Source organism: Branchiostoma floridae, unplaced genomic scaffold (genome assembly GCF_000003815.2).
Source record: "Branchiostoma floridae strain S238N-H82 unplaced genomic scaffold, Bfl_VNyyK Sc7u5tJ_193, whole genome shotgun sequence".
NCBI classification, from domain to species: Eukaryota; Metazoa; Chordata; class Leptocardii; order Amphioxiformes; family Branchiostomatidae; genus Branchiostoma; species Branchiostoma floridae.
This window is the reverse complement of record NW_023365789.1, coordinates 55,309-70,577: the sequence shown is the minus strand read 5'-3', so window position 1 is coordinate 70,577 and position 15,269 is coordinate 55,309. Positions and strand designations below refer to the sequence as shown.

Below are 15,269 nucleotides of genomic sequence, written 5' to 3'. Positions count from 1 at the left end.
TGTGTGTCCGTGTGTGCTTACTTCCCTGAATACACACGCTGTTCTATGTGTGTGTGTGTGTGTGTCCGTGTGTGTTTACTCCCCTGAGTACACACGCTGTTCTATGTATGTGTGTGCCCGCGTGTGTGTTACTCCCCTGAGTACACACGCTGTTCTATGTATTTGTGTGCCCGTGTGTGTAACTTCCCTGAGTAAGGAGGGATAGAGACCATTTAACATGAACAACAACAGCGAGCCGATAAGTACATGGGTCAGTCCGGAGAACTCAACAGTGAGCCGATAAGTACATGGGTCAGTAAGGAGAACTCAACAGTGAGCCGATAAGTACATGGGTCAGTAAGGAGAACTCAACAGTGAGCCGATAAGTACATGGGTCAGTAAGGAGAACTCAACTGCGAGCTGATAAGTACATGGGTCAGTAAGGAGAACTGAACCGTGAGTTGACCTCTGCACGCAACCTGTTTTGTGCTCGGCAATTCGTCATCCTAACGGGAATCGTCGGTACTGCAGGGTTGGTGAGCGAGAACTGCCATCAAAATTACAACAGGAACTATTTACTTCCGAGATGAGGATTGTTATATCTCATTGTACGACACACAGAGCTCTTATCTATACCTCTGCACAAGCAAAATTATTTGCTTCACATGACCTATCTTAATTTCTCATCAAAGATTCTCCTACGTTATAAACTTCGCACGATACACAAAGCTATTTTCGGCACAAGCACCCCTCCCCCGAGACATGGAATGCGCCGCCTGTTTAAGACATTAACCACACGTACGGCCGTAAGGTCTCAATATTTACCTAAGTCAACACTGGACCTGGTAAACACCGTTGTGGAGTTCACAAGGTCACAATGGGTACATGGTGACGACACTTAGAAGGTATTTATTAATTTTTTGCGGCTGTAAAGGACGTAAAGCAATATGGCTGACAAACAAACCGGTGACAATTGGCTGATAAGAAGCGCAGTTGCATGGGCACGGAGGGTGAACTAATGCACTACTTTACTGACTAATATGGCATTTTTGCTCATAGTGTCATTCATTAAAAGCAATAAAAAAGTTAACATTTCTTAGAACTAAATAGTATTCCGTTTGTAGCCAAAAATGTTGCAATGTTGCGAAATTACATCCCTCCAACAAGCATAAGATGTTAACCTCACGTACGGCCGTAAGGTCACCTCAATATTTACCTGAGTCATTATCGAACCTGGTAAACATCATTGTTGAATTCGCAATGTCAGTACGTACGGGCACAATGGTATGACGGGTGAACTAATACACTACTTAACTAACCATTTGGATGACATGTGTTCATAGTGTCATTCATAAAAAGCCACCATAACCCCAAATGTTGTCATTTATGATAACTAACAAGTATTCTCCTTGTAGCGAAAATTTGAAATGTTACTTAATCACCCCCTCCCCACAAAACTAAAGTGAGCCGTTTTTAACCTTTCACCTTCAAAGTCCCTACATCTCCAGACATATATCTGAATCAACACCGTACCTGGTAAACACCATTACGGAGCGCACAAGGTCAGTATATGGAGACGGAGGCACGAAAGAAACTCCATTCATTGTTTGTTATTATTTGTTGCTCTGTGTGTTGCTGTGTAAGACCCTGCCTAACTAGCCGATAGCTACAAAGGGCAGACAACACCGTTGGGGCAATACACGAATTGATTCACCATTAAGACTGTCTAATATGGATGACCATCCACAGCTAGTCTACATGGACATGCATCAAAATTGTGTCTGTTGACTCTGCCATGTAAGTGCGTATATCATCAATAAACCAGTCATTTGTAAATCCTTATAACTAGCAACGTAAAGTTTCGACAGGTGCCTATTGTTGAAAAAAAAATCAATAAATGTCACAGCACCACCAGCCCCTGCTGTAAAACGTTCTGCGCCTTATCGTAAAGTCCACACTGTACCGGGTACCGCCCCTCTCAGGGGTTTTAGGGTCTCTCTGAACAAGAGGCATGTCAGGTTTTTAACGATTGGAACCAAATGTGTTGATACAACCATAGAGGTGCTCTCCTACAAACGTGTCAACCATCATTATAGCAACTACATGTACTACTAATTAACCATTAATATTTCCAAAGTACGCCAAAATCTTGAAAACTGCACCCTCCATCAAAATAATATAAATGACCCGTCCTTTAACTTATTACTCACATGTTTCTGAAGTCAACACCGAATTTGTTGGAACCTCAATACAGATACAACATCTATGCGTATCATCGCCTTATATTTGGCCCTTTTTGATTTGTATTGTCATGTAAATAGTAATATTTCCGTGAGGTGTCAGAATCATATCTCCCCTCTTGCAAAGATTGATAAATGCTACCGCCCCCCTCCCCCGCAAAATCATCAAATGAACATTCCCTCACCTGATCACCTCACACGTTTGTTACGTCAACATCGTACCTGGTAAACACCCTCCCGGGGTTCACAGGAACACTTAGGCTCACAGGTGTAACTTCACGATATCTCTACTAGCCATCTTTTTGAAACCTTTAACAGTTGGTAAAAGAAAAGCCAAGTATCGCTGTAGTAATTGTTTGCCAACTTTTTCAGTCGAGAGAGTTTTACTTTTTTCACGGAAAGCTTATGAAATCATCACGCAAAATAATGAAAGGCGCTTTGCCGCCCTTCCGTACCTCACGTGACATATGAGAGAAGGTTAACTTTTTATCATGGTGCATGCGCAGTCCAACGATATCTACGTGAGCAGAAAAGTACGCCCAGTTGGTTGAGAGAGAAGTGAGACGACAAACCTCCTGCGCCATTCAAACTTTACATGAACACTTCCCAGTTGGTTGAGAGAGAAGTGAGACGACAAACCTCCTGCGCCATTCAAACTTTACATGAACACTTCCCAGTTGGTTGAGAGAGAAGTGAGACGACAAACCGCCTGTACATTCAAACTTTACATGAACACTTCCCAGTTGGTTGAGAGAGAACTGAGACGACAAACCGCCTGTACATTCAACCTTTACATGAACACTCCAAGATTAACACTGCAACACCTTGTTGGTAACAACCTGCTGCCTGAATAGTGGAAACTGTAAGTATTCGGGACCTTGTTGTTTTGTAGTTTATATCAATCTGCCTCATTAATAGACCCGTGTGTATGTGTGCGTGTATATGTGTGTGTGTGTGTGTGTGCGTGTGCGTGTGTGTGTGTGTGTGTGTGTGTGTGCGTGTGCGTGTGTGCGTATGTGAGTATGTATGTGAGTGTGCAAAAAGTCTCGATGAAAGTGTCGGGGTCACTACTGTATCAGTGTTACGATCACATCTCAGTTATCTAATCACTAATGATGAATGAATAAATGAACGATTACAAGGTATAGCTTGATCGCACCCTCATATGGTCATATTATTATCAATTACACAGTTTGTAATAATTGGCTATGGAATTAAGAATGGGAAAATTCAAGTCTAAAACCCCGCGTTGGACATGTTGACATCTGGCGGGATGTTTCAGTCATCGTCGAATACAACGACGACGGATGAACAACAACATTGTAAACTCTAATTGGAGATCGAAATAAACGAACAAACAACAGCGAGTCAATAAGTACATGGGTCAGTCCGGAGAACTCAACAGTGAGTTGACCTCTGCCCGCAACCTGCAATGTGCTCTGCAATTTGTCACCCTAACGAGAAGCGTCGGTACTGCAGGGGTGGTGAGAGACTACTGCCGTTCAAATTACAACAGGAACTATTTAATAGCTTCCGAGATATCTTAATATAGAAGTTTCTTCTGCGATATAAATTATATTGCAAGACAGAGCTCTTATCTAAGTATCTATACTTCTGCACAAGCACAATTATTTGCTTCACTATTTTAATTTCTCTACAAAGATTCTCCTACGTTATAAACTTGGCCCGATTACACGAAGCTCTTATCGGCACTAATACACAAGCAGCCCTATAGCTACAACCCCCGAGACATGGAATGTGCCGCCAATTTAAGTTGCTAACCTCACGTACGGCCGTAAGGTCTTCTCAATATTTACCTGAGTCAACACCGTACCTGGTAAACACCATTAACCCTCAAACCACCGTATGGGGTCAAAACTGACCCCAGGCGTATATCAATGTGTGCCATTATGTCATTTCTAATCGAAAACAAATTTCCTTTCAGGAGTTTGTTTGTATATCTGTCCTATAACTTCTTATACGTTTTTGCCGAGATTGACTCATTGTTGATTAAGTTATCTTCGAAAGTTTATGCATGGTCCAGTGGGGTCAAAACTGACCCCAGCATTTTTTTAAACAAACTTTTGCGACCAACACCTAAACTACTTATTGCAGGATCACAAAATTTTCAGAGAATGATGTAAATGTAAGCCCAAATGTTTGTAGCAACTTTTGTGCCATTATCATGTAATATGACGACATTATGATGTCATTTAGGTAATATCGGCCGCCATCTTGGATTTTGACTGATGACGTCATCAAATTAGCATAAATTACAAATATTTGGTCCTGAAATTTATGTTGAATTTTATAAGATGTGATAAACAATTGTTATTTGCCAAGAAAACCTTAAAACTTAAATGTTTAGTACAAAATTAGAAAATTTCGTAATAAATATGTCTGTTAGAATTCCGTTGCCATGGCAACATAAAAAATGATGAACCGACTTTGTTCACTGAAAATGTTTGCTATCAGCATTTTCTAAAATAATACCAAGTTTGGTGGCCCTAGCATAAGCCATTCAGGCGCTATAAGGCATTGAAGCTGGTACAGGCATCAAAAACCTCCTTCCCGATCTGAATAGCATTGGTGCAAAATGTGGTCCTCATGATCTTTTGCATAAATTATGATAATGAGCTTGAAGTATTCTCACCTAATCATGTCAGACTGTCCCAGATAGATTCATGAAACTATACATATATACAAATCACAAAATGATTCACACAAAAAACTGTATTTGTACAAAACGTTTTGGGGTCAGTTTTGACCCCATACGGTAATCTACGTCACAAAAAAGCTACGGTGGTTTGAGGGTTAAGGAGTTCATAAGGTCAGTATAGCCACATGGTGACTACACTTAGAAGGCAGTTATTGATTATTCTGGCTGTAAAGGACGTAAAGCTATTATTCATTTATTTCAGCTTTACCGTGTACACAACATGGTGGGGAGGCAAAACAGATGAAAACATCTTTACTAGTTGCCCACCGTACCGATAACTTATACAATAATAGAAAGATAATCATAATGATAATTGATAATAACAATGGTTTTAAAATAATAGTAATAATAATGTCAACAACAATGATAAAAAATATACAATAATAACAAATATAAAAAAAATAAATCATAGAAATAATATTAAATGAAATATGAAATATCTAAAAAAGGTGTATAACTGGGACATTGACAGTGGGTAAGCCAAGGACATCACTGGGGTCAAACATGTTGTCGGTAAGAGAGAGATAGTGAGCTAGGATTGCTTTCTTAAAGGTATTAATGGGGACAACTGGGGAAAGTTTTAGAGTTCTAATATTTAGAAGTAAAGCGTTCCAGATGGGAACGATTCTTTGGAAATAGTTTTTATATGGCTGACAAACTAACCGTTGACAAATGGATGACAAGAAGCGCAGTTGTAGGGGCACGATGCCGATGGGTGAACTAATACACTACTTTACTATCTAATATGGTATTTTTGTTCATAGTGCCATTCATTAATGCAATAAAAAAAGTTAACATTTCTTAGAACTAACTAGTATTCCGTTTGTAGCAAAAAAAATGTTGAAATGTTGCGAAATTACATGCCTTCAACAAGCTTGAGACGTTAACCTCACGTACGGCCGTAAGGTCTTCTCAATATTTACCTGAGTCAACACCGCACCTGGTAAACACCGGTGTGGGGTTCACAGGGTCAGTATAGGCAAGTCCACAAGGTGGGTACGAACACGTGGGTAAAACAGGTGTCTCTAATTTAGGATTTTTTTTGTGGCTGTAAAGGACGTAAAGCTGCTTGATTAACCGCTGACAAAGGACTGACAAGAATAACAGTTGGAAAAATTCTGTTTATATGTCTTACTGCTATGTTTTACCCCTACTAAACTAAATCCGTTCTTCTTTGTCAAGTAACTGGTAGATATAGACAAACTATTATCCGCATTATCACGTACGTTTCCGACAGGTACAGATACCGCATCTCTCTTGTTAAAAAATCAAAAAACGTTTATCCCCTCCGATCAAACGTGAAGTGTTGTCATGATCACATCACATGCTCGTCAAAGTCCACACTCTCCGGGGTTCACATTGTCTCAGTGTAAGAACATGAGGCACCATTTGGGCCAAATTATAGGGATTGTCCCTCTAAACATATCATCGTCGTATTTGAGGTTCTAATAAATAAAATTTAAAAAAAAAACTCATGAAACTAGTGACTGTGCAAAGGTAAACTACAACCTACATAACAGACATGAAAGAAAATGATCTTAAAAATTCAATGTGCTAAGTAGTAGATTGTCAAATAACATATTTATTTGCAAATCCATGCCCGTAGGCTAATTGCAATGATACAGACAGTAAAAAAGTAACAAGTGTCTATTCTATATACACACACGTCAGCTATCTATGTACATGGTTCTACATTCTTTACTGGGAGGTTTGACTTCTTCTTTGGAGGCAGTGGCTGATGAAAAGTCCAACTTCTTTAATGATTAGTGGGTTCTGTAATAACTACTACAGTTTTCCTGCCAGATGTCGATACTTCATCCCTTGCACTGCATAATTGTCAAAAATTACTGCATATGCCCCCTGTATCAAATACACAATGGCCCAACCTTCACCTTATCACCTCACACGTTCGTTAAGTCCACACCGTACGTAGTAAACACCCTCCTAGGGTTCAGAGGTCAGCAGTAACACGTAAGCACAACAGGTGAGCTGATATCCATCTAAATGTTTGTTTTTGATCGGTTCAGAGAAGAAATATCCATGAATCAAACTACAATGGTTGTATTTCTACTTTTCTGGTCATACAGGGTCATATGTTTCACTCCAGCAGGTGTTATAAAGTCAACTTGAATCATTGCGCAAAAGGCGGACAGGCCTACCCATGCTGTAATACCTCACGTGACATGAGGGGAAATTCTACTTTTAGGGCAGGGCAAACACGTCTACGTGGGGAAAAGAGTGTGTCTGGCTACTGAGCGGAAAAGAACAATTCAAGAAGAAGGTTTCACCCTAATGCGTACCACCCAAGTGTTAAAACCGTGAGTAATCGTTACCTTGTTATGCTGCAGTGTTGCGTCATTCACCTTAGAAATGAACCTGGTGTGACTCGTTGAAAACTGTGCGATAGCAAACTCTTCACTTTAACACAGAATAGATATTAATAAGGCCCCATGCCTATCCATTGATTTATTTTAGATCATAATGCTACATGCATGTTTTGTGTTTTTGCCAATGGGTACCATGGAAACCAACTTACCCAATGCGCAAGTTAGAGGTGGACACAGCATTGCCTTTGACTGATTTAATGACAACCAAAAGCAGATTGTCTATATTGCACTAAATCTGTCCTGACAAAGGAAAGAGATTAATATTAACAAATAGAAAAAAAGTTACGTGACTATTCAATAGTCACGTTGTACGCAACGTGACTGAGTGGCCGGAGGCTAGTATTGGGGGAATTCAAGTATCAGTGTTTGTAACGAACATGCCATAAAATGCCACTCATCATTGGGAATACAAATTTAAGTTTTATCGCATTCAGTCCTGAAATCCTGATGTTACGTATTATCAAAAAGCTCGTCATTATTAACTAACATCAAAGTTGAACAAGTCACGTCTAAAACCCCTAGTGTGACGTGTTTGCCATTTTGGCAGGGTAGGGCCGTTATCTTTGTACTTTGTACCTGGGGCCACCTCCCACTGACGTTTAAAATTCAAGTAGGCCTAGGGACACGGTATTCTCCAAGCAGACGTTGGGTCGCGGAGCTGGAACTGGCTGGGATTTTTGAGGGGAGCGAGCCGGTAAAAATCCAGATTACAATACAGATTAAGACTAACTGTGCCTCACATCGTCCCAACAAAATGCACAAGGAATGAGCACTGTAATTGGGCACTTCTTATGATGTAGGTTTGTTTATCTTTTTACCAGACACTGTGTGAGACGGTTTAAAGAGCCTCTGTATCCAATGCAAACATGGAGAACTCTATCTTTTTAACCAGCAAATTGTATGATTTGAGCTTGATAGTAAGGTTCTCACTTGTTATAGCATCCTATTTGTCCCTGGAGAGACATAACTACAAGGACATGACTTTCATAATTGCTTAAATACGTTTCTGCATGACGGATGTTGTAATGATAATAACTAGCACACAGCATATAATAACCAGCATGTAAGGATGTTGACGTTGTATCGATATCAGCCCGCAGTTGGGGAATCTTAAATTAGTTTGGAGCACCCACCCACTTATAACCAGGGACCTCACTCCAACAATTCACCCCTAAACATTTGGGTATAATAAATAAGAAGGAATACAAGTAAGCCTACATGTTAGATTGCCTCTCCGTTGTCTTTTTATAAAAATTCGCTTGTGCATTGCAAAGTTAAGCAAAGCCTTCAGCAACAAAAGCTAAGGTCTTTCATGCTTTAAATTTTGTCATATCAAACGAGAATCAAATCATGATGGCGTAACGTTTTCAACTTTCTTTGATGTTCTGACGCAGTGAACTAATTAAATTTTTACTCAACCAAGTAGCAACAGCAAAGTCACGCGGTTTCTCCATAGTCACGGTGTGTGCAACGTGCCTGCGGATCTCGAGGCTAGTGTGGGGGTTACTACTGTATCAGTGTTAGGATCACATCTGTCATATGATCACCAATTATCGATTACAAACTATAGATTAATCATTTTGAGCCTTCATATCGTTATGCTCTTATCAATTACATAGCTTCTTATTACTAAGTTGTGGATTTGAAAAATGAGAAAATTCACGTCTAAAACCCCAAGTTGGACATGTTTACATTTTTTGGCAGCGCAGGTATGTTTGTACATTGTACCTGGCGCCACCTCCCACTGGAGTTCAAAGTTCAAGTAGGGGAATAATGTTCTATTGCTACATATTTGTGTTGTCAGTAAAGATGGCGGAGTGAACATGTCGGGTAGCCTGTGACCTCTAACCTAGGTGAATATGTTTAGTTCTTAAATCGCATAAAACAGATGTCGAGCCATTACCCATAAGACTTAGCTGATTCATCAAAGTTTGGACTCTTCCGGTGTAATGATGATGACAAGCATACATTGGGCAGTAAAACTACAAGATAAATTATTAATAACCTGAGAATTTTGTATTAAAAAGGGAGAAATTCCCAGTCTAAAACCCCAATTTGGAACGGTTGAAACCATTAATCATTTTGAGCCTTCATATCGTTATGCTCTTATCACTTGCGTAGCTTCTTATTACTAATTTCTGGATTGGTCGTCATTACTAACCTGTGAAATTTGAAAAAAAAGTGAGAAATTCCCGGTCTAAAACCCCAAGTTGGATCGGTTGAAATGTATTGGCAGCGCAGGTATGTTTGTACATTGTACCTGGTGCCACCTCCCACTGGAGTTCAAAGGTCAAGTAGGGGAATAAAGTTATCTCTGTGGCTACATAATTGTGTTGTCAGTAAATGTAGATTGTGGTGTGAGCATGTCGGTTCCCTGTGACCTATCAGGTATGCTGTTAATAAGGTAGCAGAACACAGTTTTTCGCCTATGGGGATTTCATTTGTGTGTGTGTGTGTGTGTGTGTGTGTGCGTCTTTCATGCTTGCATATCAGCCATATGCGCGTTTGGGGTATTATGTATCTACATAGTCTTTGTACCTTATACAGGAAATATCCAACATGGCGGCAGGTCTGAACCTCCAGCCTCAGACCGTCGATGGTCTCCTAACCCTTGACCTGAGTAACCAGGGTCTGACGTCCATCCCGGAGGAGGTGTTTGATATCACTGACCTGGAGTTTCTAGGTGTGTCCAACAATAGACTAACAAGCATCCCGGAAGCAATCGGCCGTCTGCAGAAACTTTCCCGTTTGGACGCTCACGGCAACATGCTGACACGTTTGCCACAGGCGATCGGTTCCTTGCAGAAATTGACACATCTGTACGTTTATAGTAACAAACTTGCCAACTTGCCTCCTGGCATAGAAAAGCTACAGAAATTGACATTACTGTCCATTGGTGATAATCGGCTGACGGAGGTTCCGCCGGGCGTCTTTTTGCTCCCTAACCTGGAGGTGTTAGATGTCAGCAACAACAAGCTCTCCACCTTCCCTCCTGGTGTGGAAAAGCTGCAGAAACTGAGAGTACTGGGCATTGATGATAATCAGCTGACGGAGGTACCCTCAGGTGTTTTCTCGCTCCCTAACCTTGAGATGTTAAGTGTCGGTAACAATAAACTCTCCACCTTCCCTCCTGGTGTGGAAAAGCTGCAGAAACTGAGAGTACTGGGCATTTATGGTAATCAGCTGGCAGAGGTTCCACGAGGGGTCTGCTCGCTCCCTAACCTTGAGGTGTTAGATGTCAGTAATAGTAAGCTCTCCACCTTCCCTCCTGGTGTGGAAAAGCTGCAGAAACTGAGACAACTGCACATTAATGGTAATCAGCTGACGGAGGTGCCCTCAGGGGTGTGCTCGCTCCCTAACCTTGAGGAGTTAAGTGTCTATAACAATAAGCTCTCCACCTTCCCTCCTGGTGTGGAAAAGCTGCAGAAACTGAGACAACTGTACATTTATGGTAATCAGCTGACGGAGGTACCTCCAGGCGTCTGCTCGCTCCCTAACCTTGAGGTGTTAAGTGTCTATAACAATAAGCTCTCCACCTTCCCTCCTGGTGTGGAAAAGCTGCAGAAACTGAGAGAACTGTACATTTATGATAATCAGCTGACGGAGGTACCTCCAGGCGTCTGCTCGCTCCCTAACCTTGAGGTGTTACGTGTCGATTACAATAATCTCTCCACCTTCCCTCCTGGGGTGGAGAAGCTGCAGAAACTGAGAGAACTGAACATTGATGGTAATCAGCTGACGGAGGTACCCTCAGGGGTGTGCTCGCTCCCTAACCTTGAGGTGTTACGTGTCTATAACAATAAGCTCTCCACCTTCCCTCCTGGTGTGGAAAAGCTGCAGAAACTGAGAGAACTGTACATTTATGATAATCAGCTGACGGAGGTACCTCCAGGCGTCTGCTCGCTCCCTAACCTTGAGGTGTTATGTGTCTATAACAATAAGCTCTCCACCTTCCCTCCTGGAGTGGAAAAGCTGCAGAAACTGAGACAACTGTACATTCATGATAATCAGCTGACGGGTGTACCCTCAGGTGTGTGCTCGCTCCCTAACCTTGAGGTGTTTAATGTCGGTAATAATAAACTCTCCACCTTCCCTCCTGGTGTGGAAAAGCTGAAGAAACTGAGAGAACTGTACATTTATGATAATCAGCTGACGGAGGTACCCTCAGGTGTTTGCTCGCTGCCTAACCTGGAGGTTGTTTATGTCAATAATAATAAACTCTCAACTTTCCCTCCTGGTGTGGAAAGGCTGCAGAAACTGAGAGAACTGCACGTTCACGGTAATCAGCTGACAGAGATACCACCAGTGGTTTGTTATCTGACAAACCTTGAGGTTCTAATTATTAGTGACAACCCCATCAGACACCTCCCCGATGGTGTCAGACGACTCACCAGGCTGAAGACTCTTTATGTCTCCGGCTGTCAGTTCCCCGGACAGGTGCTGCAGCTGAAGACACTGGAGAAACTGCATGCGGGTGGCTGCAAGTTTGACATGCTCCCAGATGAAGTGGGAAACTTACAACACCTGTGGTTCTTGTCATTGTCAAGTAACCTCCTCAGAACCCTGCCGAGCACCATGAGTCACCTGCACAACCTACGGGAGGTCCACCTCGATAAAAACAAGTTCGACACGTTCCCAGAAGTCCTGTGTGACCTACCTGCCATGGAGAAACTGTTCATAAGTAACAACAACATCACCAGGCTCCCAACCGCCCTTCACCGAGCAGACAAGCTGAAGGACTTGGATGTTTCTGGAAACCCCCTGACATACCCTCCACAGGACGTGTGTGAACAAGGGACCGCCGCCATCATGGCCTTCCTGAAACAGGAGGCTGAGAAAGGTGAGGCATGTTTGGTTATATCTTGATACAAGAAAATTTTTGGTTACTACTGTATCCAAACAATTAGGGCGGGGCGAGAATGGTTGCTGAAGTATTCTATTTGAAATCTACACAAAGTTTTTGCTATATCTGATACTTTTATTTAAGAATGTCTACAGCGTTTATCTTTAATGTACGTTGTTGCTAAGAAGATGACTCTGATAACCTTTTGCCTTATTTTTATGTAGTTGGAATTTTCGGAATTATGTCACATATTCTTTTAATTATATCACTGTTATATGTTGTTTATTTGTTATGTAAATTTGTTTGCTACAGGAACCAAACGAGCTGGGCAGGAGGAGAAGAAGGGCTTGTCAGCAGGCAAAGAAACTAAGGAAGTCCAAGATGTACAAGTCTCATCCGTTAAAGGTCGGTAGATAAAGTTACTTAACAGCATATTCAACAGGCTCTGTTAATGTTTAGATCTTTCGTAAAGCGATAACATCTCATATTTTGTTGTGTTGATACTTGCTTACAAACAGGTATCAAAGGCAATTTTTAATAATAAATTAATCAATACAGAAACCCCTTGAATTAAACATTAAAGTAATAATTGACATTTGTTACCCTCTTTAATGGCAAGAGATGAAAGTTTTTTCTTAATTAGTCTTTGATTGTGTCTTGTCTCGTTATCTTTGTATCGTCTGTTTCAAGAACCGTTACACGAAACAAAGCAAAACAAATGGAGAAATGGTACGATGTAAAACATGGTCATTTCTAAACGTGTTTTCTCGGTGTAAATTTCTATTTCAGTGCATACACAAAGGCTAGTGTCTACTTTTCATGAAAAAGGATCTAATTCATAAACAAAGGACATGTTAAGGATGTAACCAAGACGTAAATCGTTGTATCATAAGCAGCATCACGTAAACCTGGCATCATGGAGACCGCTGCAGAGACCGAACTGGAGAGGAAGTTCCAGGAGAGAAGGGAGAAAAGTGCCCGGATGAAGCAACAAGTCAGCCAACAAAAGGACCAGACTGTGGAGAGAATGGACATCAGCAAAGGTGATTAGACATTCTTATACATATCGAAAGATCAAACTTTTTAGGTAGATGAAATGTAATGATTAGGGCATAAAGTATTCGCCAAAAATACAGAGGAATGCCTATACGTGTTAACTAGGATTCCAGGTCATTTCGTACAATGTTACTTCTGCAATGTGTTTTTACCTCCATGAAAAATGGAGGTATAGTTTTGAGTGTGCCTGTGTGTGTGTGTGTGTGTGTGTGTGTGTGTGTGTGTGTGTGTGTGTGTGTGTGTGTGTGTGTGTGTTTCCGGATATTTGTGGACATCATAACTTGAGAATCTCTTGATGGACTACGATCATATTTGGTATGTGAGTAGGGGCTGGGAAGACGAAGGTCAAGATCAATTTTGGGCCCCCTGGCATGTGACCTTGGTACTGCAGCAGAACTTCAATTTTTTTGTATCTTTTTACCTGGACATGCTATGGTCTTGATTTCTTGGTGACAGATAGCTTTTGATGTAAGGAAGAAGTGGTGTATGTTTGGGCTCCCTAACAGCTTGCTCTGGAACTGCAGGAGCATTTTTGTCAAAATCTTCCAATTATGTAGTTTGTGGCAGGCGAAAGTTATGCAGATACTAATTATGCAAATAATTCCATAATTTGCATAATCAATTTGAAAGTGTCCTAATTCTTCTTAGTACGTTTAGTAAATGATTGGGCTGTCAACACTGCGACCTTTGTACGTTAGTGAAAGGTGTACATAAGCAAGCATAAATTATGCAAATGTGAAAGTTATTTGCATAATCAGAATATTTTATGGAGGTATGAGGTCTCCGAACTCTTGTTGATACTAGTTTGTTAACCTATAGCCTTAGAAACTTCATTTTCTATTTACTTTGAGCTACAAATCGACTTTGATCTCTGGCAATTATTCCATTGAGACCCGTACTTAATATAGTAACACATTGTCGAGACCATCTGCAATGGTGATTAGTAGTTATAAAATGTTTTTATACATATCTTAAGATCAACATCTGCTTTATGGACAAAATCATTACTGGTACGTATTCAATAACTATACATTTATCATTCACTATGTCGGAAGGTGCAGCACCTCTGCAACCCCAGACAGCAGAGACAGATGCGACACAGACACCCGCTGGTGTGACACAGAAACAGCCGGTACCGGTCACATTAAAACTGACTGAAGATGATACAGCACAAGGTAATCTCAACTGTTATTATAATGATAATTACTACAAACGCGACAAAGCATAGCTTTCATATCTAAAGTGAATGTGAAAACCCCTTTCTTTGCACAGTTTGGGTAGAAAAATAAGTAACTTTACCAATTTGGCAGTAAAAAGTGCAAAAACATCAACTATACATAATATCTATTTTGTTGAATACAAAGGCGACGAGAATAAATATGGAGTTGTAAAGCTGTATTAAAACTATTCTACCATTTGCAGTAGTTTTTCGCAAACTCCCTTTACGCACACTACATAAAAACGGCTTCTTATGCCAACAGATGAAGAACTTTGCCAAGCCTTCAACCGCCTGTCTCTTAAAGTCGGACAGAGCCAGTGGCGACCCATCGCCAGGCAGTTAGGCTTCAGCAGACAAGAGATAAGAGACATCGAGGTATCTTCAGCATATAAATCATTGTCATATCTTGTCGTGCCTATTTATCTAAATTGCCAGTCATTCATTCACTCATTCACTCACTCACTCAATATTCTTCGGTGCCATCTTTCACATTAACTGGCATAAAATTTTTCTTAAGTCCGAAAGTCCAGACGAGCCGATGTACGAAACGCTGGTAAGATGGCGAGAGCGATCCGGTCCTGCTGCCAGCCTGGCTGTACTGGAGCGGTGTCTGAGGGACCTGGATCTGCACCAGCTGGCAGACCAGATCATCAGGACGAATGTGGTCAGATCAGTTTTTGTGCCGTCAATTATTACCAATGAGCCATAGTCTCATCTTATCTATTCAAACGTGAAAAATTCACTACTTCCTGTTGTCATCATCGGCAACATTGTAGCGATTCTATTCCAAGTGTGTTTAAAGAACTTCCTCCTTTGCTCTGATCGA

General features: G+C 41.1%; 1 protein-coding gene across 1 annotated transcript; it reads left to right on the top strand.

Moving 5' to 3' along the window:
• The first annotated feature begins 9,878 nt into the window (after positions 1-9,878).
• LOC118408548 (leucine-rich repeat protein lrrA-like) lies at positions 9,879-13,219 on the top strand. The gene is made up of 6 exons (XM_035809356.1): positions 9,879-10,379; positions 10,470-10,667; positions 11,088-11,317; positions 11,672-12,165; positions 12,481-12,573; positions 13,065-13,219. The coding sequence occupies exons 1-6, from the start codon at positions 9,885-9,887 to the stop codon at positions 13,217-13,219; spliced, it is 1,665 nt and encodes a 554-aa protein (XP_035665249.1). The 5' UTR covers positions 9,879-9,884.
• The last annotated feature ends 2,050 nt before the right edge of the window (positions 13,220-15,269 follow it).